This window comes from Anas platyrhynchos, chromosome 1 (genome assembly GCF_047663525.1).
Source record: "Anas platyrhynchos isolate ZD024472 breed Pekin duck chromosome 1, IASCAAS_PekinDuck_T2T, whole genome shotgun sequence".
NCBI classification, from domain to species: domain Eukaryota; kingdom Metazoa; phylum Chordata; class Aves; order Anseriformes; family Anatidae; genus Anas; species Anas platyrhynchos.
The window spans coordinates 57163168-57190832 of record NC_092587.1 but is presented as its reverse complement, the minus strand read 5'-3'; the positions used below and the strand labels follow the sequence as shown (position 1 = coordinate 57190832).

The window sequence follows — 27665 nt, the reverse complement described above, 5'->3', positions numbered from 1 at the left end:
CCTCTTTCTATGCTTGGCCCTCCTCAGATCTTGAGCCCTCTGTGCTGATTGCTCTTCACTGCGCCCTTTGAAACTGGAAGCAAGGCTTATTCTGTTTCAGAGCTGGTAAAGGAGCCTGGAATCAGGTGGTGTCTGCACAACGCCGGCTGCTTCCAGTCCTTGGACCCAAGATTCTGGACCCAGGAAAGTGTTGTGACAAAGTTTATAACTGGACAGTAACAGTTTATAACTGGAGAATCCTAAATATAAAAACTTGCTAAAAGAATCTTCTCCATGGGTTCATCCCAACACTTACCTATGCTTCAGACAGAAATGAGGCAACTCAACTTTTAACACCTCCTTCCTTCTCTCCAGGAGACATGCTGAGTAGCTGGGGTATCAGAATGGACTCCAAAGGATTTTATTATTATTATTTTCTAAATTTCATCACAGGAGGTTCACAACTAGTAACAAGCAAAGCAATAACGGATTTAGACTCAGGCTAAGAGCAAACAACCAGTAGACAATCAGTAGTAATGGTGTCAATTTCAAAAGGATTTTTAGGGGATTGTTTTTTTTAAGAACAATGCAAGGAAATGCTCTTGGTTGGTTACTCCCTCAGGCATGTTACTCTTCTTCCTTGCATTTTAATATGTCTTTGTACAAAAAGCTAACTTTGAAAGACTGTATTCATGTCTGTATCTGTAATATTTGCCTATACTAAAGATCTGTGTGGAATGAAAGTAAAGAGTAATTCTGTTCAAGACATAGAGTCAATCAATGAAAATAAAGCTTTAAAGCTCTACTTAGGTTTCTGGGCAGAAATCTCTTACATGTAGTTTCAGTGCTTCTAAGACGTTACAGAATGTAAGTAGCAACAAGTTCCTTCCAGTGCTGCCTGTACCTAGGCTGTTGACCTGCTAGTGCCAAATTGATTTATTTCCTTCTTGTGCTTTTTGTTATTCTGAAATGCATTTGCTTGCCAAGAATCATTCCATGACTGGAAGTTCATTACATACATATGCAAGCCATAATTCCTTGCAAGATAAAGGCTTGGGGTGCTAATTTGTCTGCTCCTCTATTTGATCAGAGAAAAAAAAATCCAAGTGAGTCTTGTCTTGGAAGACATTTTTTCTTGGTTTTTGCTTTGATTCCCAGTACTCCAGTACTTTTTTTTTTTTTTTTTTCCCAGTAAATTTTAGGTTGAATATTCTTCAGTCCCATTCAGGGACTGCAGGTTACAGGTGCCATAACAGAATTTAGCTGATTGCCCTGACCCTAGCAAGGAGCAGAGCACTCACACAGGGTCAGTAGGTTGTCCTAAATACCTGCCAGAGGTGGCTGAAGGTGATACAGGTGAGTTTGCACTGAAATGGTTGAGTTTGCAGATGGAGTAGAAATCTCAATGCAGATGGAGTAGAAATCTTCAGCAGTAAATGAAGCACCTAACACTGGAGTTTCCAAAATGAACATCTAGACACAGCCTTAGTGGTTGTACGCTTTAGGACAACTGGGATCTCAGATTTCTGTTTAGGAAGGGCCTAGAAAAGCCAGGCTTTGTAGCAGTACCTTAAGACCCAGGATTTTTGTTCTGAAGCAACTTACTTCATAGAGTTTATCATACAAATGGAGACATGGGCATACAAGAGGATTGTCAGTGTTAGGCATCAAAGGATGGAAGTCTGTTTCAGGTAGTAAGGCAGTGTAGGTAACTGCCATACTGTTTCTCCTTCTCTGGCTTGGCAGTGACAAAGACTTAACTAAGGCTTTTCTCACCAAGGAACCAACCAATGCAAACTATTTCTAAGCCAGAATATAATTTTACAGACAGCTTCTTATTGTATTTGACACAGTGGGTCAAACTCTCCTTTTCCTCTGTATAGAAAGAGAGATCACTAGTGTTGAGGGGAGAGTGCATTAGGACTTTGTTGCAGTGGTAAAGTAGCAAGGTGCTGCAGTCTGGCACTGTTGGGATGTTTACTGATGTACTGTTTTCTTTCAGAAGTTTCAATATTCCATTATTTCAATATTCCTCTGTGTGAATTTGAAGCTAAATACTTCAGTGGGAAAAAAAAGCAACAATCCTGTTTCATTCTCACAAGACTTATTTCTCCCTGGCATCCAGGAAAATCAACTGAAGAGCAGGCTGAGAAAGCATCTTTACACCTGCTTTGTAGACTTTTTGTCTCACTCTTGAGCCTATTATCAAATCTGGGCTTGATGTTCTCAGTCAACCCAGAGTCTTAACATCCATCTGTTAGCGCTAAAGCCAGTATGCCTGACTCAGTTATTAGGATTAGGACAAAATATCTTGTGACTTCAAGTTATGTTCTCAACTTAGTTGTCATGGGCCCTGGTGTAAACAACAACACGCCTTGTCCTTTCCCTCTCCTCCCACTCTAACCATCAGTTAGCCACATGATGGGACATTTCTGACCTGCGAGGCCAGATGCAGCTGCCCTTCTTACCCACTCGGTAGCAGTGCTGCTATTGGCAGGATAAAACAGTGTGTTAATTGTAGGCTTTATTGCCTCTGCTAGTTTTACTGATAACAGTCAGGAAGAGTTATGATGTAACTTGCTGCAAAGGCTGAGCATGCAAAGGCTGAGCACGCATTAGTCCTTCATTTCAATTACCAGCGGTTTTCTAATGAAAGGCCAAAAATTAAGACCAAAGAGAGACACCAGTCTAACTTTTGAACTTGTGCCTGCATGTCCTACATTAGATATGGACACTGATATTCTTAATTGACTAGAATGAATTTAAAAGCTGCAAAATTATTTTCTTGGTTCACATTTCAGAAGCTGCAGATGATAAGAAATTAGTGACATTTCTGTGGTGAAAATCTCCACAGTGGGTAATTTATTTCAAGATCTAGATAGCAGCCTATAGCTTCACTGTCTCTGGACAGTGAAGGAATTGAAACCAAAAAGGTGGCTAAGTGCTGGGTACTGCAGTGTCTAACTTATTCTTGGCTTTTGCACTGGAATCTTTAAGCAAGCCCTTAGTGCCTCTGTGATACGTACAGATGCCTCTGTCTCTCTGTAGAGCCATAAAGAAAGCTAGGTACTTTAGAGTGGTCTCCAAAACAGCTAATGTGCCGTGGCAGAAAGGCACTGCTGTGGCTAAAATAAAATGATGTTTTAAAGCCATCCCTTTTTGGTATATTTTCAGAAGTTAGTTTACTAACTATGGTGAGGCTGGGGCATCCCTTTTCCCCCATGTTCAGGCTGAGCCACTGAGCACCACAGGCTTTCGCAACTGCTGGCTCACAGAGGGAGTACACAAAATGGGCCCTGAATCACCGGCCCTGGTGTTTGCTCCAAGTGCTATTTGTACGGTTTTAGATGATACAGCTGGTTAACTAACAAAGGGCATCAGCAGTCCAAAATGGATGAAACAGGTAATAAACAATGTCTTTGGAAGTGAAAACAGCCCTGCACAATGTTGTCCAGCTGTAGGCTGTCACAGTCCATCCTCTCCAAAGCTCGTATGAGCCTGTCTGATCGTCATTGCCACGCGACATGCAAAAACTGGGGCAAAGCAGTACAAATGGTTATTTAAAATGCCGTCTTTCCTTATGGAACCAAGCGGATTAGCCTGGTGGACTTAATCCCATTTAATGTCTCTGACGGCTGGACTCGAAGCAAAGCAGCAGGGCTGACAGGTGCTGTGCATCTCTGTGAGCAAGCACCTCGCTTTTATGGCAGAGGGAAAATTAATAGGACCTACAGCGGGCTTTGGTCAGTGTGAACACAGTATCTATCCCACAGGGCTTGATTTCGTGAGTCCCTGCCTCAGAAATGACTGCCAGCCTTTCACCCTCCGTGCTTCCCGGTAGGCGAGGCGCTGTCAGCGCAGATCCCCCCCGTGACAGGGCTCGGCGGTGACCGTGACAGGGTCATCACCTGGTGCCTGAGGTCAGTGCGTTCAGCAGCCAGGCATTTATAATGACAGTGTTTTCGTGCTTGGTGCTACGTTCCTCGGCGGGCCTCGCAATGCCACAGCCGTGAGCAATGGGCGGCTGAACGCCCCGCGGTAAGATGGCGGGGGGGGGCAGTAGCAGGGGGGGACAAGATGGCGGGGGGCTCACCCCCCTTCAGTCGGGAGGGCAGGCAAAGCTCGTTAGAGCTCCCCGAGCAGCCAGGTGCACACAGAGGGGGCGGCACAGCCCTGAGGCGCTGCCCCTTCCCCTGCCGGCACCGTGCAGCCCCCTCTCTGCCCCCTGCCCTCCCTCCTCCCGCTGTGGGGGCTCAGCGGCCCCGGGAGGCGGCGCTCAGCGGGGCGAGCGCGGAGCGAGGCGGCTCTTCCGTAAACACCGCCGGCAGCGCCCATTCAGCGCCGGGGGGGGGGATCCCCAAAGGATCCCTCCCTTCTCACCCCCTGCAGCTCCTCGCCTGCCGCTCGGACCCGGGCACGGCGAGGAGAGCGGCTCCGTGTTTATTCGCGAAGGGAAGCACGGCCCTAAGCCGCTGGGGCTGGCAGCGGCGAGCGGGCAGGACGGCGTTGCACAGCCCCGCCAGAGATGGTCGCGCCCGGGGAAGGCACTCAGCGCCCGGGCCGGCTACATAAGGCCGGGGGGGGCGTTTAAAGCCCCGGCGAGCGCCGCGCCGGAGGAGGCCGAGCTGCGGGGCGCGGTGAGCGGGGGGCACTGGGACCGGGACCAGCACCGCGGGGCCAGCGCGGCTCCGAGGGAGCCGCTCTGAGGGGGTGGGGGGCGGGTTAGGGGGCGGGGGGCTCCGCTGCGGGCTGCCCTGAGCTGCCCTGCCTTGCCCTGTCCTTGCCCGGGCAGCCCCAAGGCTTCGCCGGCAGCGCGGAGCCGCGGCTCCCCTCCCCGGCTCCTTCCCCGGGGGTCCCGGCGGCCGGGCTCGCCTCAGCGGGGCAGGCAGAGCTCGCCCCCCCTTCCCCTCCTCCCTCCTTCTTCCTCCCCCCGCGGCCCAGCCTTGGAGACGCTGTTTGTTTGGCTCGGCCGCTGCCGAGGAAGAGGAGGAGGAGCCGGAGCCGGCCGGGGGAGGAGGAGGGCTCCGCGGGGCGCCCCGCCGGCAGCACGGGGAGCAGGGAAACGTGAGGCGATTTGGGGAGGTTGCGGTGTTATTCAGAGTATCTGCGCCTAAAGTTACTTGTGAGCTGGCCCTCGGTAACTTCTGAGAAGCTCTGAGCTGCCTGCCAAGGCGTAAGGCAGAGCTCTTTCAGTGCATGCTGTAAAGAAGGGACGGAGTAACTCAGTGCCCTATTGTTGTAAGTAATTAGAAAAGCCCTTTCTGATTTGTACTTCTTTGATGTTCTCAATGAATGCTCTTCCCTTTATCCTTTTTAGCTGTTGTGCAGCACAGTTAAACTGTAGATGGCGCATCCAGATGCTGCTTGTGTATTCACCTGCGTTTACTTTGTGCTTTCTACCTTCTCTCTCCTAAACTTTGAATTTAGCAATAATGTTCTGAACTTGCAGATTACACCCATTTTCTTCCTTTACCATTCCGTTTGTGGCATGCTACTAGGAAATATACTTACCATGGCAAGTATTGTGGTGTTTATTCAGATGTTGCATGGTTAGAACTGATTTAAAGCAAACTTTCTGAAGGTCCCTACTGGCACGTCTGCTGTCTGTATATGTGCAGGAGCAGGCATGGTCTCAGTACGTCAAAATAGGTAATGTCTTTGGAGATGCAAGGATTTGTTGTCAAAAGATACTTTCTAGAAGTGCCATATGAAGACTTCCTGTATACAGGATTTTAATTTCCACCTTAACTGCTTGGTCTTGAGTATGAGACTGTGATAGAAAATGGCAGTGCTGACTTGCTTCTGTGCCTGGTTTAGTACTTCTGTTAGGAGCACTCTGCAAATCTGAATATTACTAATGTGAATATTTGTTGTTGGAATTATACACTTAAGTGAAAGATCTTAAAATGATGTATGAACTATGAGAGAATTTTTCTTTAATCGCTGTTGATCTCTTCCGTGTTCTCTTAATACCTAGACCTGAACCTTAGACACATCTCGAAGCGCTCTTACTAGGCGAGGGATTCACATGACCTTTTGGGCCAGTACACGTCTAACAACGCTAATCACTTTTTCCCATGGACCACATGCAACATTAACTTTTTAAAGGTTAGTTATTTAAAGTATTCATAAAGAGGCTTTTTACATGATGAAAACCTGGAAACAGTGTGTTCTGGTGGTTGATCCAGAAGTAATAGATGGGGGTTTAATGTATGTTTTGCAGGCTCTGTAGGGTTACTGTAAGTAAGCAGTTCCGTATCAGGAACATGCAGTGTTTCTACACTTCGGTTACTCATCACAAGTAGTTTCTAGTCAGCTTTAGAGGTCTGCAACACAAATTTTACTAGAAGAAATAGCTTGATTCTTGCGTAACGTGAACATGAGTCATTCATAATTGTAACTTAGACAAATGCAATTTCCAAGTCAAATCTCAGAGCCTTTTGGTTTTCCAGGTTTTCTAGCAACTTGCTGTCTTGTCTAGACAATACTGTTTTAAATACCTGTTTGTTTTCAATTTTGTTAGAACATTGATTTTATCACTTCTAATAAAAGTTAAAAGAAGTATCACAGCTAAAGCTGTAAGTCTAGAACCTATGACCTCCTATACAGTGATTAAAAGTCTCTTACTGGCTTCCCCAGTAAGTTGATAAGCTGTCAGCTGTTCTTGCTGATATAAGTCTCTTGACAAAACCCAGCATAACATTGTAGCAAAAAGGCACTCAAATACATCTTCCTTCCTCCTGGGGAAGGAGGAGGAAACAAACACCTAACTGTTAATCATCTCAATTAACAGGGAAGTACTCATCAGTGGAATAACTCAACAAGTTCTAAAGGTATGTCCACTGTGAGCTGGTACTCAAGAAGTCAAACATGCTAAGCTGATCCTGGGAGCCAACATAAAGAAGTCTTCATCCTTACCCCTTTTGTCCACCTCTCAACCCTACAATACATTGACTCATGGAAGTGAAATATCTTAAACTTGCTGATAGAAGCGTTACTGGCTGTGTCTCTTAATGAAGTCTACTACAGAATACTTTGTGGCCGTAACCAAAGATGGACAGCTACTTTTGGAATCTGGGCCAAATTCCTTTGGGAGTAGTTATGACTTGACTTCCAGTTTCTCATTTTAATATGGTCGTTAACATACTACTTGCTTCCTGTTTTAGAACTGTTAATCATCTCCATTGAACTATGCAGCCGTCCAAATTCTATGTAGTTGTGGATTATCTGCCTGGGAGGCAGTTTCCTTATGCAGACAGAAGCACAATGAAGCATGCTAGTTCTCATGAGGTTGTCGCATATGCTGAGTGTAGTGCTAGAGGCTCAGAGTTGCTGTTTGAATTAAAACACTTCCTCCCTTGAAGGAGTACTTATTGAGTCTATGCCATCGTCAGTCTGAGAGTGAGCAAAGAGACACCTAAAGCAGCAGGTCAGGCTTCCTGAGATGCCCTGCCAGAAGCTTAATATTCTGAATTATTTGCCTGTTCTTCCCTAGCAAGCTCTTTGTTTGCTTCAGAGTTCATACTCTCAGTGCAGTCTCTTTGTGGAAAGAAGCTAATTGCTAAAAATTACTTGATGGTGAAGTCACATGGTGGGATGATGTAACACCGTGAGAAATGGAGTGCCTTTACATTTTAAGACAGACCTTCCAACGTTCTGACAGCAAGCAGCTTTGGATTTACTGTGGGTGGTCCTTTATGTTTTAAATCTAACCATTTTACAGAATGGTTATGTTAGAGTCAGTAAGGTATGAAACAGCAGAAAGTAGAGATGTCATTTATTAATAACTGCATGATTCTGCATGTGTAAAGCCAGATCCTTTTTATAACACTTTTTCAGAAAGGTGACTACTTCTTCCTTGTTCACAGTATAATGGTCAGTACCCAGCTTTGAGAATCAAAAAACATAGGAAGTGCTGCTTTTGTGAGATGTGTATTTTATCTTTCAGGTCTTGTTTACTGTATCAGCTAAAGTGAATCACGATGCCTCTCAGCGATGACCAGAACAGTGATTCAGATTCTTCGCGCCTCTCTGAAAGCACAGCTTCTTCGAGCGACTCTGAGTATTCAAGACAGAGCTTTAACAGCGATTCTTCAAGCAAACCCAGTTCTCCAGCTTGTAAGTATATTTCAACCTTACCTGGGCTATGCAGAGACACAGAAGACTAACCTATTCTATTGCTCTTTCACATAGCGGGTAGAACCACGGAGTCTGATTCTGTGTTTCAGTGTTAAGAGAAAGGCATGGCTTTCTCTTGGCAGTGGAGCAGCGCATCTCTTTGAGTGCAATACCACTAATAGCTGTACCTGTGAGGGCTTCCTGTGTGCTGCTTTCCTTAGCTTAAAGAGAGTGAGCCACCATGGGTATCCTAGTCTTAAACTAATCTTAACATTGGTAGCAGTCTCCCACCTCCCACTCAACCAACTATGTATGACTTTATATGCAAAGGGTAGATTTCTTCTGTTTGGTCCATACAGTTAAAAATTAAATCTATTATAAAACTAATTTATAGGCTACACAAAGGTACATGAAGTTAATACGATAGCTTTTATTCTTTGATTAAATACCAGGATCAAACAGAAAACATATTTACACAAGAGAAGGTATTTTGAATGAGCACTGATAAATAAAAGCCTGCATAAAATGTGCTTAATGCTCATATCTCTAAGCATTCTTAGATCATACACACAACTCATTTAGCATCTGTATAAGTGAAATCTTATATTAAAATCAGTATGTTAGTGGAGCTGCAATTGGCAGCTGGTTCTTTAAGCTTCCAAAGACTACTAATGACAGGACAATCACAAAAATTAAATGAGAGAATTTGGGAGTTTAGAAGCTTGGGTTTTAGAAACTTACTCCTGCTTTCAAGTACGCTTTAAAGTTTCTGTCACATCCTTGATACATATTTGTGAAAAGGGAGTATAACTTAATGATGCATCTGCTATGGTACATAAGTGAGGGGTTCTTAAGTCAGTATCTTCAGAACCTTCTTTACAGGCAATAAAAGACATGATGTAGCTGTTACCATGTGCTCAGGATTATAATGGAAATCTGGTATCTGTTACTGCCTGTGCTTTTGCTCTGGTGGGTTTTGTAGAACAGTCTACAGAAAATCTGTGGAGTATAAGATCTTGTTTTAAATGAAAAAAGCCACCTCAGTTAAGATGTGAAAATATGAAACTGCTTTTCAAAATGTTATGAGGTTTACGTGGTATTACCCACCCGTGTGCACACACCCCCGATAAGCTGGGAGTTTCCTGAGTTAGTGTTTTAAGAAGATATAAAGGTCTGGTAATCCTAGCTTGTTTCTTCTAAAGTACTAGAGTCCGGTTATCAAGGAACAATATTTATTGCCTTGTTACTTTCATGCAAGGCTGCTAACTTTTATTAAAGCTTTCAATTGCGTTTATCTACTATAGTGTTTTGACTTGATCATTTGTTCCTCCAGCAAGTCCTCCCAAGATGGTTACATTTGATGAACTGATGGCAGCTGCAAGAAATCTGACAGACTTGACATTAGCTCACGAAATTGCTGTAAATGCAAATTTCTGCATAAAACATGAAGACCTTCCACAGAACAGGTAGGAATATGAATTTTGCAAAAAAAAAAAAAAAAAAGCGGGTTTGAGAAGAGAGGAGAAATGCAGGAGCACCTAAAATAAAAAGAAAACCAAAATAACAGCAACCTACCCCTAAAAAACAAACAAACAAACAAAAAAAAACACATACCTGTTGCATTTCCGAATGCCTATGGATTTTTATAACAACTCTAGGAGTCAGCTGTCTTGCTCAGAACAAATTCTGTAGTCCAGCTGAGTTGATATGCTGTCTTGGAGAATATGATGCTCTGTCTTAAATATAATGTGGAAAGGCCATATCAATTCCCGTAGTGAAGATGAGGAGTGGTGGTCTGTGGAAAAGATGAAATGATGGGCTTCTATGTAACCTATAGTAGCATCCTTGTCCTATGGTGATAAGAAGGTAAAGCTCCTCATAAGCTTATCTCTAATACTACCTCAGAAGAGATGCAAAAGTTCTCCACCCTAGTATATATATATTTAAAATTTCCTTGATTGCGGACATTTTTTACTTAAAAAAACACCTCATCTTTCCTCTGGAAAACATACATGTAAAAAGACAAACAGGTTTTTAATTGTGCAAATCCCTTAAATGATAATTGGCTATACAAAGGAATAGTTTTTAAGACTTAGCACATAACACACAAGGTTAGTGAATCAGTATGTATTTGATAAGGAAAAAGGGAAGGTATGTCTAAATCTGAATTGCTAGCACCATTTCCTAAAGTAATGTTTTAGGAAAGACTTCTTGGTGTAAATCATGTTTTAGGAGCTGATGATCCACAGCACAAGAAAGATAGTGTTGCAGGTTGTGACGAGTGTCAATGAGTTGTGTTTTCCAAAAAGTCATTAGGCTAACCTAAAGCACTTTGACCAAGGATGAAAGCTATTTAGTAGTCTCTTTCTCTGTCTGTAATTGACTTATTCCACAGCTTAGTGGGCACAGTGAAACGAATTGTACATAAGGCATTTTGGGATCATTTGGAATCGGAACTGAATGAAGATCCTCCGGAATATGAACATGCTATCAAGCTCTTTGAGGAAATAAAGGAGGTAACTTCTTTTTCCCTCCCCCTCCAATACTGTTTTTGCAGCTTAGGTCTGAGAGCCTCTTATTTCACTGAAGGGTATGTTAACTTACAAAAAAGCCAACACCTTCATGTTCCTACTTCTAAGAAGAAACTTATTATTCAGAACTACAGTAGCAATAGGTGTCTAAATAGATCTGTATTGACAGTGAATATGGCTACACACATGGTGGTATGTCCAATCAGCTTTTGTTGCAGGGTGGTTAGCTGCAAGTCAGCTCTTTTCTCAAAGCTTTGCACCTCCACTAGTTTGTTTGGCTACATTCTGAGTTCATTCCGTGACCAGGAGTGTAAATGTGATTGTACCTGCCCAAATAGATTCCCTTGTGATCAGTGCAAGAAGGAACATAAAAATCTTCAATCCTCTCACAATACTAAGTCTTCCAAAAATGGGGAAGCTGCCCTGTAGAGTGAGCATTTACTAACTTAAGATTTTTGAAAGAGTCTGAACCAGAAAGCATGTCAGCAGACTTCGAGTGTTTTTGCAGAACTGTACTGTGATCCTTTTAATACGGCTTTTTCCTGCTACTTTAGATGATGTCCAGTCTTAATATATCTTGTTAGTCAGCTAAATACACTTGAAATTAATATTTTAGCATGTTAACGAAGTGCTTTGATTTTATTGATAAGCTTTTCAATTTTTTTCCCCCTACTTCAGATTCTTCTTTCTTTCCTGACTCCTGGAGCAAACAGAATTCAAAATCAAATTTGTGAAGTTCTCGATACGGATCTTATAAGACAGCAGGCAGAACACAATGCTGTTGATATTCATGGGCTAGCTAACTACATCATCAATACTATGGGGAAGTTATGTGCTCCAATTAGAGACAACGATATAAAACAGTTAAAAGCAACTGACAATATCGTAGAATTGCTGAGGTTGGTATTTAGCTGTTTTTATACAGAGGGTGGGGGGGAAATCTCTAACCTGATAGAGCATACTGGGCAGTGGAAGAAGGGGGGGGGGAAGTTCTAGTCTTCAGTGATGGCAATCTGCATAATACCAGTTTTCAAAGTAAAGCTTTACAGCAGAAGCATTACAGCTGGGGGAGCGGTGCTATGGCATGCTGCGACTGGAATATTATGTTTATCTTAATGAAATGGGTAGAATACCTAGATTAAAACTATGAAATCTGAATAGTTAAGCCAGTGAACAACAACAAAAAAGCACTCTTACAATAAAATGCATTTCTGAGACAGCTGGTTTGGTCTTCTTCATCCTTACAAAATTAAAAGGGCATATTCTTGCTGATCCTCCTTGAACTGCTTATTGCATGCTTCCCTTGGGTATCTTGGTAAATAAGTAACGTTGTCTGCTACACTGATACCAATGAAGGAGGCTTCTTCTAGAACTGGGCTTACAGTGCTAATGCATATACTGTTTAAAATCAATAGTCTATTCTAATTATCTTACTTTAAACTTCCTCTCTTCAGACAAATATTCCACGTTCTGGACCTGATGAAAATGGATATGGCCAATTACACAATTCAGTGCCTTAGACCATACCTTCAGCGTAACTTGGTGGACTATGAAAGAACAAAATTCCAGGAAATTCTCGAAGAAACACCAAGTAGGTATCATGCTGTATTTTACTTAAACCTTTACTTTTTTTTTTTTTTTTTTTGAAAAACAAACTATTTAAAGACATGCTATGAAGTCTCTCAATTACAGTTACTTAGAGGAAAATTCCAGTTTCTTCTTTGGAAAAGAAGAAAGTAATACAAAAAATTCTTTGACAAGCAAGCTACCAATGGTTAATTGCTTAGTCTGTTTTTAAGCATTTTCATCTGTTACCTGTGGCATTTTCTGACAAATTTGTATTTGTCTGATTGATTGGTATCTAAAGAAACAACAGTGGCTCTTTTCTGCCTCCAGACGGTAGCCCTGCATTTCGAGAAGTGAGACTTTCTCTTTTGTAGCCAGGAAATCTGATAGTCTGAGGTAAACAAGGAAAAACAATGTGCCTGGAAGTTGGAAGGGATGGGATCAGTATCTTTTTAATAAACAAAACACAGGCTCTGAAAAGTTTCTTTAGGTCAACTTGATCCACTACTTCAGATTTTGTATAATAGTGCTAAGTGGTCTTTAGGAGAATGTTTGGGGGGGGGGGGGGGGGAGTAAGCTTACTGACATCTGAAGCAGAGGCTTCTAAAATGGGAACCCTGAGCTACTGATAAAGTCTGCAGTGTTCATATACACAGACTGTGAAGGAACTCTTTAAAAACTTTCATTCATTGTTATACTTGCTTTCACTTCTTCTTTCCAGCCTTGTGCCCCAACAAATAAATGGCCTCCCTGAAAGAGGAAAAAGTGGTTTGGGGTCTTGGACTTAATTTTCTTTTTTCCTCCTACAAAATCTTGGTTGAAATCTAACAATTTATTGTAGGGTTTATGCAAACTAGCTAGAATATTAAGGTGATCAGTGGATGGTCAGTGGAAAGTGAAGGAGAAATTGACTTCTATGAAGGCCTAGCATCCACTATGATTAGTTTTTAGAAATACTTTAATCTTATTTATGTATATGAAACTCTTCCTCAAGCTACTGCTTGTTTTGATGGAAGCATGCAATAAATCTGCTGATTTGCAATGCACAGGTGCTCTGGATCTCACAACGGAATGGATAAAGGAATCAATAGAAGATGAATTGTCATCCATTTCTGATGAATCTTCATCATCCTCTGGTGCTGATCATAGTTCTAAATCAAATATTAGTCCTACACTGGTGCTAAACAATGGCTACTTGAAACTGTTACAATGGGATTACCACAAAACAATTCCAGAAGTAAGTGTGTTCCAGTGTCTTCAGAATTCTAGCTATAAGAAAATATTCCTGCAGTATAATAATCCTGATATTAATGACAATAAATGAATATTCTCTTGCAGTTCTTAATCTTCTGAATAGTGAAATTGGATATATGCTAGTCTCATTTTCTGGACTAAGAGATAGACAAATCATCAACTAGAAAAGTTTAGGGTGCTTTCTCTCTATTTAGTCATAGCTCACCAGCTCTGCCCTAAGAGCAGTCTGAGCCATGGCCAAAGGCTGGGCCTTGTACTGACAGCATTTGGCTTGCTTTCTTTTTGAGAGAACTGTCTGTGGTTTCTTGGTTTTCCTCAGAGCAGAAACAGGGATTGGTGGGATCAAGCTGTGAATCGTTCTTATGCTCAATCATTTAAAAATATGAAGCTCTCTCTACATTAGATACTCACCATTTCTCAATGCATATAAACTACTGCTTCAAGAATCGTTGAGTTTTCCCTCCTGCTACTGATTACTGACCTCTGCCGCTTTAAATAAAGCCAGTTTGAAATTGGCTGTCAGTCAGGGTTAAAATTATCAACTGCAGTGAACATCTTAGCTATAGTTAGTGGCTTGGCAGAGAACTTGGAAGCTATGTAGGGATGCTCTTAGCATGCCCTTTGAGTGGAAGAAAGGGATGCTACCTTTCTTTTACCTTCCTTTCAACAATTTTGAATAAGAGCTATATACAGATATCCTCTGGATCTAGGTTGTTACATTGTCACAGTATGAAATTACTACCAAACAGCTGGATGTTAATTCCCTGCTTCTCAGTGTGTGTGTGGGGGAGGATTTTATATAATGAGCTCATTCTATAACCTTAAAAAGGAAACAAAAAAACACAAAACCAGATCTTGCTGTGGGAATTGCATTATTGGAATGATCAGCTGGCTTTTTAGTTTGTAGTAGGTTATAGGTGGCTTGTGGAAATTGCTCTGGTTAAACTGGTTTGTCATGCACAGCTGTTCATCACTACCCATCAGTTGCAGATTATGGCATTTTTCAAAGGACAGCTGAATCCAGAAGACTGTTTTGTCTGTAACTCTGATCACTTCCATGTCCCCTGGATTCGCCAAGCATCTGACATTGTGGGCTGAACTGTTGGCCACAAATTATTGTCAGTGAAGAAAAATAAAAAGCAGTTTCTTCAGTGTTCTCTGAACTGGAGGCATTACTTTTCTTACCTACCACAGACTGACTTCTGGTACTCATAATGTCACTTTGTGCAGTACTTCATATTCAGAACACTTTGGCTGCTATTTCTTCTGACTTTGTATGTTTGTTAATTGAAAATGTTAATGTTTCATGACTAAATCCTGTCTCTTTCCTCCATATTCCTAAACTGGTATTCTTGTTCTGCTTCTAGACTCTAATAACAGATGAAGTCCGTCTTCAAGAGTTGAGAGAAAAGCTGAATCAGTTAAAAATAATAGCTTGTGTTTGCCTCATAACAAACAATATGGTGGGTGCAGCAATTGTAGATGTGCCGGATTTTGCTGACCAACTGAAAAGGGTCTCCGTTCCTCTTCTTGAAGGCATGAGCAAGAAGTAAGGCCTTGTTTATCACTCCTCATTTGTTAACAGGAAATAACCAAGTGGATCTGAGAACTCCTGGGAACAATTCAAATGTCATAGCCACTGCTTGTTGATAATAGATACAGATTAAAATTTAGTGCCATCTGAAGCCCTCTACAATGGAAGTCCACTGCATGTGACACATTTTCACAGTTGTTTTTTAATGAAGTCTTAGTCTTGATGGTGTAACTTTCGCAGACTTTGGAGCCTAGCCCTAAAGTTCATTTGTATAGTCTTGATAACACAAGCCACAAGTACGTGCTGGGAGCCAAGTGGCTAGTGAGCAGCCCTGCAGAAAGGGATCTGGGGTGCCGGTCAACAGCAGGCTCAATGTGAGCCAGCAGCGTGCCTTTGCAACCAAAAGGGCAACTGCATTTTAGGGTGCATTAAACACAGTACAGCCAGCCAGTCACAGGAGGTGATTCTCTTCCACAATATATTTTGCATTGGTGCAGCTTCACCTTGGATATTCTGTGCAGTTCTGGACTCTACAACATAAAAAGGATGTTAAGGTACTTGAAAGCATCCAGAGGAGGGCAACAAGGCTGGTAAAGGAGCTGGAAGGTGTGTCCTACAAGGAGAAGAAACTGAGGACGCTTGGGTTGGCTGCTAGTCTGGAGAAAAGGAGGCTGAGAGGTGATCTTACTGCTCTACCACTCCCAAGGAAGGGAAATCACAGAAATGTCTAGGTTGGAAGAGACCTCAAGATCATCGAGTCCAACCTCTGACCTAACACTAAAAAGTCCTCTACTAAACCATATCCCTAAGCTCTACATTTAAACGTCTTTTGAAGACCTCCAGGGATGGTGACTCCACCACTTCCCTGGGCAGCCTGTTCCAATGCCTCACAACCCTCTCATTAAAGAAGTTCTTCCTAATATACAACCAAAAACACCCCTGGCACAACTTTAGCCTGTTCCCCCTCATCTTGTCACCAGGCACATGGGAGAACAGACCAACCCCCACCTCACTCCAGCTTCCTTTAAGGTACCTGTAGAGAGCGATAAGGTCGCCCCTGAGCCTCCTTTTCTCCAGGCTGAACAAGCTCAGCTCCCTCAGCCGCTCCTTGTAGGACTTGTTCTCCAGGCCCCTCACCAGCTTCGTCGCCCTTCTCCGGACTCTGCTGATCTGTTCTCTCTGGTAACCAATGACGGAATAAATAAGAATGGTACAAAGCTGCATCAAGAGAGGTTCAGACTAGGTAATGAGGAAAATTTCTTTACTGTGAGGGTGGTCATACACTGTAACAGGAGTTGGTTGATTACCTATGCCTGTCAGTGTTCAAGAAATGTTTGGGTAATGCCTTTAATATACTCTAACTTTTGGTTAGTCCTGAAGTGGTCATCCAGTTAGGCTCAATGATCTTTATAGATCCATTCCAACTGGACTATTCTAATACCTGAGAGGCTGTGGCAGTACATCCGTCAAGTCATTTTTGCCGGTTTCTTCAAACTTACTCTAGGTAGTTTAAGCTATCTGTCTGCTGCTAATACTGCTGCAACTTGCACTACAAGCAAGTCTCATGGGTTTAGTTTCAGTCTTAGTGTTTCAAATGAAGTTATTTTACTTTTTTCCTCATGAAATGTTATGAATTTGGCCCTGGATAATACGTAAGCATAAGGTCAAAGTGAATTGGTGTCATCGCTGCACACTTAAAATGACTTTTCCCATTTGAATCCCAATTAGTATCCTTATCTTACAGGTAAAGATTTCTCATGTATCTGTAGAAGTACACATCTGCAAGATAAAATGACAACTTCATCTATATTCTCTCAGCCTGCTCTCTGCAGTGAAAACAAAAGGAAAAAGGAGTAGTGAATTCACCTGAAACTGCTACGGAAGCCATAAAAGTTTCTTTTTTTTTTTTTTCTTTCTTCCAGAACTTTTGATTTGAAGGAAGCTCTGAATGCTATTGGTGTCCAGATTTGCAGCAAAGTGAATGGGTCTCTCTCTGAAAGAGGTCTTCCTACTCTCAATGCAGAAACACAGAATAATTTAATGGGTCAAATTGCTAGTATTGTTGAAGAGAATAATCCTGTCTGTTCCTTGATCGGTTAGTAAGAACACATAATTATCTTACTGTATGTGTCTAAGCTGCTAAGTTTAAGACTTACCTCCAGCAATCTCAACCAGCTACTTATGCTTAAAAGCCACTTTCTTACAGCAGTAAAATACTATGTCAAAAGAGTAAAGAAATATTGTTTACTGGGGGGCTGTGCTGTTGGTATGCTGTAGAGCATGGTTAGTTGTAGCTAGAAAGTTTAAATGTCCTTGCTTAGAGATACTAGATTTCTTGAGGGGAATATAGAAATTGTGTGTGATACTCATCTCTCTTCTGTCAGTTTGGGTTTAAACCCAGTGTTTTCCTTTTTTACCTGAAAGGAAGTGGACTTGCTAACTTGTTGAACAGACTTATGCTCGGTCTGCCTTGCAGGAGTCAGCTGTTAAAAACTTTAAGTGTTTCAGTCCGTAAGATGGGCTTGGGAAAGGGAGAGTATAGTTATCTATATTGTTGGATTTCTTGTGCCGAGTTACAGGGTGCTTGTGAAGTGCGTATGGTTTCATCTTGCATTTACATTTGTTCTGAGTATGCTTTATATTATGTTTCAGATAAACGGATCCAGTTATTCATGAAAAGCTTGCTTGCTCTTCCAAGTTTCCAGAAGTGTATGCCTGCTGTGCCAGGAGGCCTTTCTGTGATTCAGACAGAGATGGAATTTGTTGGATCTCAGTATGCAAGCATTGTAAACTTTAATAAACAAGTGTATGGACCATTCTATGCAAACATACTTAGGAAACTACTTTTTCCTGAGGCACCAATAGGGAAAACAGAAACAGAAGCACCTACCAATTGAAAAATCTATTTCTGTACCCCTTTCTTTTACCTTCAGTTTTCATAATAGAGACATGGTGATCTGACTCCCCAGCTTGAAGAGACCACTCCAGTGACTGGTAATGAAACATCTTATAAAATGCGGATGGTTTCTGAAGTCCACTGGAAAGAAACTAATTTCAACTACATATATATATATTTTAGACTAAGCCTGCTTAATGGATTGTGCCACTTGTAATAGTGAAATACTACCTTTCAAGGCGAGCATTTATTACGATTTGCAGTGGGAAAGAGTTGGCAAAATACTTTTTTGCCACCATTAAACCATAATGTTTTTAAAAATATATATTTACATATAGCAATGCAATTATGAGATGACAAATTTGTAGATAAAAAGTACTATGCTTATGTTGTATTTTTTTAGAGCAAAGTCTAATAAAACTATCATTCTGAAAAGAATTTGAAGAAAAAAGGTTCATATTAGGCCAACTTCTGGTACTCCTGCAATTACTGGAGCTAGAACTTAGCCTATGTTACATTAAGGAATGCCAGTATTATAAGCTGTTTTGAGAATAGCAGTTACAGAAGAAGCATTCACTGTTTTAAATGAGAACATTCAATACTTGTCAACTGTAATGGTGAATTTAAAGATAAACACTTAAGCATAATGTTGGCCATGGGGTTAGGGTGGGGAAGCAAATGTCTGTATATAATATTTATCTAGTGGAGGTCATACAGATCTTAAGTCTAACCTCTAATTTGTGTATATACTGATCTTTGATCTTAATGGGTATTAAGAATTTTTAACTTAGGGCATTCTGACTTTTATTCTCAAAAGTATATTATCATTGGGAGTGATCTTAGAGTACAGCAGAACAATTTCTGCTTTCTGTATTCTGTTGGTTGAGGGCCTAAGTTTTTCAAAATGTATTCTGGATATTCTTGTGTCTGCAAAGCAGAAACCCAAATTACTAGTCATTCTTGAAAATATGATCATATTTATTCTCACTGGGTCTGTGTGAGAAGTACTTCTGGCTTTTGTGCCAAAATTTGTGCGGATAATACTCCAATACTTTGTTCCCGTTTAAGACAAGAATCTTGCATACAGAAATTGAGTAGGTTTAAAATGGAGAGATATGGAAGTAAGCTTCTAAGTTTACGAATTATATTTTGCATATTTCAGATTATCGGTAATAGATACTGCTGGAATACTTAGTATAGACATGTTCTTGTCTATGAAATTGAATCATAATGTACTTGAAAATGATCATTTAATATATAATGGTCCTTTTAAAACGTCATATATATAAAATCATGTGATACAAGTTAAATAGCTTGTTTTTAACATTTTATATTAGTCTATTTTTATTGATACAAAACTTGCCCATAGAAGTTTAATGTGCCACACAAATTGTGTACATACATTTAGTAATGTCTATCATAAAGGTCTAAAAAAAAAAAGGGCATTACCAGCACTGTGGTTTTGTAGTCCATTTTTACAGAATTGTGTACTTTTTTTTAGTAAGGGAAATGACTTCTAGCCAGTTGTTCCTCAGTGTCCAAGGACCTTGGCCACAGGTACATGATATGAAAACTTTCTTCAAAATGCCTTGTTAGAAAATAAATTGCTCTAGTGCACTTCTGTTCTATCCCTTGTAAAAACATCGCACAAAATGAAGCAGAGTATGTATTTTGAAGGGAACGTTTCCTGAAGCCTGAAAAACCTGAGAAAGGAACTCTTAGAACATAGTAATTATGCCACTAGGTAAAACAGGTTTGTGCAACTTTATATGAAAATTTGAAATGCAATTCAAAATCAGTAGGAGGAGAATGCTTTTTCCAAAGCAATTATGGGAGATTACGTCTTAGTGATTTGCTATGTCTTTAGAAATAACATCTTGGGAAGAAACTACTTTGAGCTTCAACCAAAACAGGGTCTTAGGAACATTGGAAGAACACGTCTAACGTGACTATGACCATTCTATCATAATACATTACTTGCATTGTTTAATTTTGGGGCATTTTATAGCATGGCCTATGTTTCAAGTGCTTGTTCAATGTATCTTAATTTTTATTTAATGTTTCAAACATGGACATTGCATCTGTTTAAAGTCATGTTTTGCATGCTGTTTATGCTACTGTGGCTGAAATGCACTTGCCTCCACTCTGAAGTTGTCCTTGTGAAACAAGATGCCATTCTGTAGCAGCTTACTTTTGTCAAAATGCAAATATATGAAGTTTTGTATGCATTGTTTGTGATACCCTTGTCCTGAAATGTCATTTATGCAAATTGTTTCTTAAATGTAATGGATTATTTCAAATGCTGAAGATAAAGGACTGCACTAATACGTCGTGGCTCATCTCTTTTTCTGTAACTCTTCAATTATATCAGTAGCTTTAATCTAATTGCACAAATAACTAACTAGTTGTTCCACTAAACGTGGCTCTTTGACAAAGTTCATCTACGTCCTCTATCTCTATTCACTCATAGCTATGCCCATGTCCCTTGGCAGCCCGTTCCTGTGCCTAACAACCCTTTCATTAAAGAAGTTGGATGTCAGGAAGAACCTAAACCTCCCCTGGCACAACTTTAGGCCATTTCCCCCTCGTCCTGTCACCAGGCACCTGTGAGAACAGGCCAACCCCCACCTCACTACAGCCTCCTTTAAGGTACCCGTAGAATGCAAAAAGGTCTCCTCTGAGCCTTCTCTTTTCCAGGCTGAACAACCCCAGCTCCCTCAGCCACTCCTTGTAGGACTTGTTCTCCAGGCCCCTCACCAGCTTCATTGCCCTTCTGGACTTGCTCGAGCACCTCCATGTCCTTCTCGTAGCGAGGGGCCCAAAACTGAACACAGTACTTGAGGTGCGGCCTCACCAGAGCCGAGTACAGGCGGACAATCGCTCCCCTAGACCCACTGGCCACGCTGTTTCTTATGCACTCCAGGATGCTGTTGGCCTTCTTGGCCACCTGAGCACACTGCTGGCTCATATTCAGCCGACTATCCACTAATGCTCCCAGGTCCTTCTTTGCTAGGCAGCTTTTCAACCACTCAGCCGTCTTCAGACTTCCAGATCTAGAGGAACACTTCGGCTGCAGTCTAAAAGCCAGGTGTACGGAAGCTCCCCCAGGCCAGCCAGTCTTCTCCCTGTGACCTGCCAGAAAACAGCTGTCCTGGTTTCAGCTAGGATGGAGTTAATTTTCCTCCTAGGAGCTGGTAGGGTGCTATGCTGTGGATTAGGATGAACACACTTTTAATTGTTGCAGAGCAGTGCTTACACCAAGCCAAGGATGTTTCAGCTTCTCGCTCTGTCCTGCCAAAAAGCAGGCTGGGGGTGCAGCAGGAGCTGGGAGGGGACAGACCCAGGACAGCTGACCCAAACTGGCCAAAGGGGCATTCCGTACCGTATGGGGTCATGCTGAGCAATATACAGGGGTACCTAGCTGGGATGGGGGGCTGGCTGCTCGGGGTTAGGCTGGGCGTTGGTCAGCGGGTGGTGAGCAATTGCACTGTGCATCACTTATTCTGTACACATTAGTAGTAGCAGTACTATTCTCATTATTATTATTATTATTATTATTATTATTATTATTATTATTATTATTATTATTATTCCTGTCTTAATAAACTGCCTCTGTCTTGACCCACAGGCTTCATTTTCCTATTTCTCTCCCCCATCCCAGAGAAGGAGGGAGGAGGGGGAGCGAACGGCTGTGTGGTGCTTAGCTGCCAGCTGGGGGAAACCACATCAACAGCAATGTAGTCATGTAACCAAATTAAAGCCAAAACTTTCAGCCCGGTCCTTGACCTGAATAGGGAGTGAGGATCCGGATCCTGGCATTTATGTGTGATACTTTATATGCAGCCAAAGTAAATACTGCAGTCAGAGGTCATGGCGCTAGATTTTGAAAAGTCCTGCATAAAGAGATCTCAGAAAAGCAAATTTAAACAACATTAATGTCAAGAAAAGTCTTTCTGATTGCTATATTCTTTATCTGTCGTGACTAGACAGATGAAAATCTATGATGGCAATTTTGCCTTTTAGGTCATTTTATTTTTTCTTTTATTTATGTGTATTTATCTTATTTTAACAGGCTCTGTACTAATTTTCCTCACAGAATGACTAACTAGCAGAAATATGACCCTTATGTGCCTTTTGTAATTAATTCATTAGGTCAACTCTAACCACTAAGCCCCTTGTCAGGTTATTTCTATTAGCCATAAGAAGCAATTGAACCTAAAACACTGAAGCCAGGTTGATGAGCCTATTCCACAAGGTCTCTTGGTTCCACACTAGAGAAATCTGCCAGGTGGGGATCATTTGACCTTTGCTATATAGGAAGCATGAGGCGTTATGGGAAGAATTGCCACTGCAGAGGAGTTTGAGGTTCAGGTTACTTAAGGTGCTTTTCTACAGTCGTGGTGGAATGAACTCCATGTTCCTGAGTAGGCTGCTTTTTTCTTCATGTTTTTTATCATCTCTGTGAAATAGTTTTGGAGACTCTATGAGCAAGTTACATTGGTGGTGACTTCTCAGAACAGGAAAATTCTGTTGGTGTTACTTTCGGTGAATTAGCTTGGCAGTGACTCAAGTTCAGAAGCTGGCAGGTAAGTGTTGCTAGGTTTTACAGTTGTTTTGTGTTGGGAACCTTGAGGACTTCCTTCATGTTCTCTGTTTTCAGTGAAGTTACTTACATGGATTCTCAGCTGGTCCCCAAAATATTCTGGGACAGATCCACTTTCCTGGTAGACTCCCAGGTTTTTCCTTGCTGCTTCTAGACTTGTGTTTAAAGCCATACAATACTGTATATTTATTATGATTTTTTGCAGAGGTAGAATATGATATAGAAGAGGATTGATGTCCCGGAATATCTCATAATCAACCAAGAACCGGCTTTATGTCAATGACTATTTTCTACTCAATATAAAGTCACTACTTTTTGTGAGCATATATAAATTCTTTTCATTTTTAAAAATAAATGCATAGATTTTAGTCTCTATTAAGAGATTTGGTGGCAATTTTACATATTCTTAATAAGTAGCAGATTGAAAGAGGGAAGATATGAGAAGTGGCAGGTATCTTTAGTATGTAGAAAGACAGCTTCAGAACTAAGAACAACAAACTCAAGGACAAAATAGAAATGTTCCAGAGTACATTATTCATTCTGAATGACAAACTAACATTGATAGATTGCAGAAGATACATTATGCCACAATGTTTGGATTTAAATAGAGGTATAATTTCAGTTCATGCCAGAAGACATTCTTCTCACTGAAGTACAACTAAGCCCCACAAAGCATCAAAACAAAAAAATGCCAAAAAGGGATGTATTTACAAGTTAGTTTTACGTGCTGGCATAATTTCCTTGTCTGGTCTTGCATTCAGGGCAAGATCTATCTGGGGGGGAGCATGTAATGCCGTGCAAGGTTGTTTGGTGTATGAGGGACAACATGACTTTAAAATTTTGAGCTGTTTGTATAGAAGCAAAGTACAGAAGAGTACGCTATCCCCGAGGGCAGTGTAGAAACTATCTGTTGCTTCTCAGGTTTAAAAGTTAAGAGGTGTAAGCAGCTGTTTGAGTACAATACTGATGTATACATGAACATTTTCCTCTCCAGTGTCCAAGTTGGAGTGCAACATTTTTCATCGTGCTCTCAGATCAGGATTCTGTTTTGAACAATGGTTCCTAATGCAAATTTCCAGAGAAGAGGGAAGCAAACCAGTCCTGACTGCTTTGAATGGGATGGAGAGAGCAAACAAACACAAATGAAGAAGATAAACCTGTAGGAATGTTTTCAGATAATTGCCACTGTCCAAAAGCTTTAAAGTGGTTGAATCCTTGAAAGTTCATTACTGAAAACTCCGGCTGCATCACTGAATTTGAAGAAGTAAGATAGACTTGCACCATCGCAGAGCCTCAGTCACAGTTTAAGTGGGCACTGCCTCTAACTTAACAAGAATAGAAGAGAAAAGGTCATCTTTCTGCCTTGTCAGCTACTGGCAGACCTAGAGAAAGAAAAAACAAGAGTTGTTAACATTACGATGTAATGTTTTTTTTTAGGACTTCTCACCAAATGTGTAATATTGAGTAGTAACCGGACAACAAATGAAAGGGAAAATGAAAGAGTAGAAGGTACTTGCATGGCCTTAATTTACGTGGCAATTGACAACAACCACAATCCGCAATGATTTCTAAGTGCCTTACACCTGGAGGCACAAAAACGGGATTCCCGTATTAGCTAAGGGGAGTACAATCCCTCTCAAAACATGAGAGTCTGGGGTACGCGACTGAGTACTGAAAATCTTAAGACTAGGATGTTCACGTACCAGAAAGGAAACTCACATTTTAGCACTAAACAACTATCTTTAGAGACAGGCTGGGAACTGGTTCTTTTTAACCCAGGGTCCATTTCAGCATCTTCAAATCTAAAGAAATGGTTGACTGCTCTGTTGAATTGTGTTCCAGGCAGAAAGACTCACGTTCCTATTAACATAAAGAGCTTAATACCTTGCTTCTGTCCTAAAGATGAGTTTTGGATTCAAACGTACCCCCTCCAAGATGAGCAACTACCTTAACTTTGTGGGGTTTATATTCTGCGTAAGAGGTTTGTAACGTCAAGCTTCACAGCTTCTCCTCTGGATGCAGGAAGGAGGTTACAGATGTATAAAAGGGCAAGACAACTGCCAAAACTACATTGCATTGCCACAAAACTACTTCAACGTATCCCTGCAAGCACAGAAACTCCTTTGCAAACCACCACAGATTAGACATTAGGGCTAAAGAGTATGGAAAGGATTGTTTAACAACTTTATGCATACTGCCAACTTTATGAGCCAGTCAAATTGAGATGAGAGCTTGAGATCCCAACTGTGGCTTGGATATGCTGTGCACCATAGAACTTCCTCTGCAGAAGATGTCTTGTTTTGAAATTACGAATACTTTTTAACCATAAAGAGGAGAATTCTGGGACAGAGTATTCTGTCCTGGTCCCCAGTCCCGGTCCTGCATGGCTTCCTAAACAAGCTCCTCCAATAATTTTCCAGGGACAGAGGTGAGACTTACTGTCCTGTAGTTTCCTGGATCCTTCTTCCTGCCCTTCTTGAAGATCCGAATGACACTGGCTTTTCTCCAGTCTTTGGGCACCTCACCCGTTCTCCAGGACCTTTCAAAGATGATAGAGAGTGGTTCAGCGATCATGTCTGTCAGCTCCCTTAGCATACGCGGATGTATCCCATCGGGACCCATGGGTTTGTGTGCGTTGAGCCCACTCAAATGTGTCCGAACCTCTCACATGTCCACCAGGGGGGAGCCCTCCATTTCTCAGACCCTTTATCCTATTGCCAGGGGCAAGGAGTCCCAGGGGAGTGTCCTTGAAGCAAAGAAAGCATTCAGTATCTCTGCCTTCTCAGCGTCTCCGTGACCAGGACACTCCCCTCATTCAGCAAGGGACCCACATTATCCCTAGTCTTCCTCTTGCTGTTTACATACTTGATAAAACCCTTCTTATTATCCTTTATCTCCTTTGCAAGCCTCATCTCTAGGTGGGCTTTAGTCTTCCTCGTCGCATCCCTGCAGGCCCTGATAACACATCTATACTCCTCCCAAGGGGACAGGCCCCTTTTCCACGTTTCATAGACCTTCCTCTTCCTTTTGATCTTATTGTTGAGCTCATTGCTCATCCACATGAGTTTCCTGCCCCCCTTCCCCAATTTCCTATTCCTCGGGATGCACTGACCCTGAGCATGGAAGAAGTGCTGCTTAAATGTAGCCCAGCTTTCACAAGCACCCTTGCCTTCTAGCAGCCTATCCCATGAGATACTCCCAAGCAGATCCCAGAAGAGGTCAAAGCTGGCTCTTCATATAAGTCCACGGTAGCAATCCTGCTTTTAGCCTTACTTCCTTTGCCTAGTTCCATCTGGAACTCCACCATCTCATGGTCTCTGCATCCCAAGCTGCGCCCAGCCTTCACATCCCTAACAAGCCCATCCCTGTTGGTAAGAACGAGGTCCAGGAGCACCCCACGCCTCATCAGCTCCTCCACCACCTGCATCAGAAAATTGTCCTCAATGCATTGTAGGAACCGTTTGGACTGCTCGTCCACCTCTTAATTCACCCTCCCCCAGCTGGAGCTGGGTACGCTCTAATTGTTCCCTCACATAGAGGTCAACCCCCCCCTCCCCCCCCCCCCGCTTCCCCAGCCTGTCTTTCCTAAAAAAGAGGACATAACCCTCCATGACAGCATTCCAGTCATGCGAGCTGTCCCACCATGTCTCAGTGATCACAACGCAATCGTGGCCCCACGACCGAACACGGATCTCAAGCTCATCCTGTTTATTTCGCATGCTCCATGCATTGGTGTACAGGCACTTTAGGGAAGCAGCAGGTGCAGTTACCCCTGCTGGGATGCAAGAAGAAGATGCTGGCCGGGGGATCGGGAACGCTAACTTCTCTGAGGAGCCCTCAATCCTATGGGAGAGTTCAGAAGTTTTTCCCTGTCTTCAACAGTTATGATAGTGACGACTTCCCCCAGCCCTTCTCTGTCACCTTTAGCTCCCCTCCTTTCCCCCATCAAACCTCGTTTAAAGCCCTGGTAATCAGACCAGAGCGCTTGCTCCCCAACACACTTGTGCCCCACTTGCCCAGTTGGCATCTGTCCGTAGCCCACATGCCCGGCGCAGAGGAGAACACTACCTGCATCCCCGATCCCCTCAACAACCTCCCCAGGGATGCAAAGTCCTTTTTAATATTCTTCATTTTTCTCATAGCAGCTTCCTGGGATCCAACCTGAATGACTACGAGAGGATAGTACTCCTCTGGTTTAATGAGTTGTATTTTGAGAGGGATTGCACTCCCCTTACATCATATGGGAATCCCGTTTTTCTGTCTCAAGGGTGAATGGTGTAAGGCACTTATAAATCATTGCAGATTGTCATTGTTGTCAATTGTCATGTAAATTAAGGCCATGCAATACCTTCTACTGTTTCTTCTTCCCTTTCATTTGTTGTCTGGTTTCTACCAAATATCACATATTTGGTGAAATGCCTTAAAACAGGTGCCACCTTCTTGGCCATCTGAGCACACTGCTGGCTCATATTCAGCTGACTGTCCACCATCACTCCCAGGTCCTTCTCTGCCTGGCAGCTCTCCAACCATTCCTCTCCCAGCCTGTAGCTCTGCTTGGGGTTATTGCGCCCCAGGTGCAGGACCTGGCACTTGGCCTTGTTGAACCTCATACAACTGGCCTCAGCCCATCAGTGCAGCCTATCCAGATCCTCCTGCAGAGCTTTCCTACCCTCGAGCAGATCGACACATGCACCTGACTTGGTGTCGTCTGCAAACTTACTGAGGGTGCACTCGATCCCCTCGTCCAGATCATTGATAAAGATATTAAAAAGAACTGGCCCCAGTACTGAGCTCCAGACACACAGGCACTCACTTTAGGAGTGTGGCATGTCAAATTTCGAATAGAAGCACAAGAAAACCGTGACTGTAAAATCCATAAACACCTCTCAGGACTTCAGACTGCTTTCAAGCATACAGGAAAACTGCCTATGAAATGCTCTACTTATTTTACTTCAAATTACTCTAATTACTCTAAATTTTCATATGCACTTTAAGAGGCAAGTAAACTGCAGACATATAATACCAGCAATTAATTTGAACCACCAAAATTAATAAAAGAACTCTTTAAAATACCTTGTTTTGAGAAGCCTTTATGATAGCTAAAGAAGTTTAGGACTGCAAGTATTAAATCTGAACTGAAAGTGTTGGAAGTTATTTAAAGGGTACCTGTTCGTAAATCTGGCC

At 42.1% G+C, this 27665-nt stretch overlaps 1 protein-coding gene and 1 long non-coding RNA gene across 7 annotated transcripts; both read left to right on the top strand.

The window, feature by feature from the left end:
- Positions 1 to 4409: 4409 nt before the first annotated feature.
- TCP11L2 (t-complex 11 like 2) lies at positions 4410 to 20205 on the top strand. Of its 6 annotated transcripts, none has more exons than XM_027449708.3 (12): positions 4475 to 4616; positions 5957 to 6087; positions 6773 to 6812; positions 7928 to 8097; positions 9431 to 9563; positions 10493 to 10613; positions 11307 to 11527; positions 12083 to 12219; positions 13244 to 13431; positions 14816 to 14997; positions 16905 to 17077; positions 17635 to 20205. In XM_027449708.3, the coding sequence occupies exons 4-12, from the start codon at positions 7962 to 7964 to the stop codon at positions 17877 to 17879; spliced, it is 1536 nt and encodes a 511-aa protein (XP_027305509.1). In that variant the 5' UTR covers positions 4475 to 4616; positions 5957 to 6087; positions 6773 to 6812; positions 7928 to 7961; the 3' UTR covers positions 17880 to 20205. The 6 variants fall into 6 exon arrangements, with proteins under 6 accessions (XP_027305494.1, XP_027305509.1, XP_027305511.1 ...); XM_072038368.1 differs by lacking the exon at positions 4475 to 4616 and adding an exon at positions 5018 to 5217; XM_027449693.3 differs by lacking the exon at positions 6773 to 6812 and having other exon boundaries at positions 4410 to 4616.
- Positions 20206 to 21564: 1359 nt separating this feature from the next.
- Positions 21565 to 24741, top strand: LOC113842417 (uncharacterized). Its single transcript, XR_003494921.3, has 2 exons — positions 21565 to 22464; positions 23476 to 24741. It is a non-coding gene; the product is annotated as an uncharacterized lncRNA (long non-coding RNA).
- Positions 24742 to 27665: the final 2924 nt, after the last annotated feature.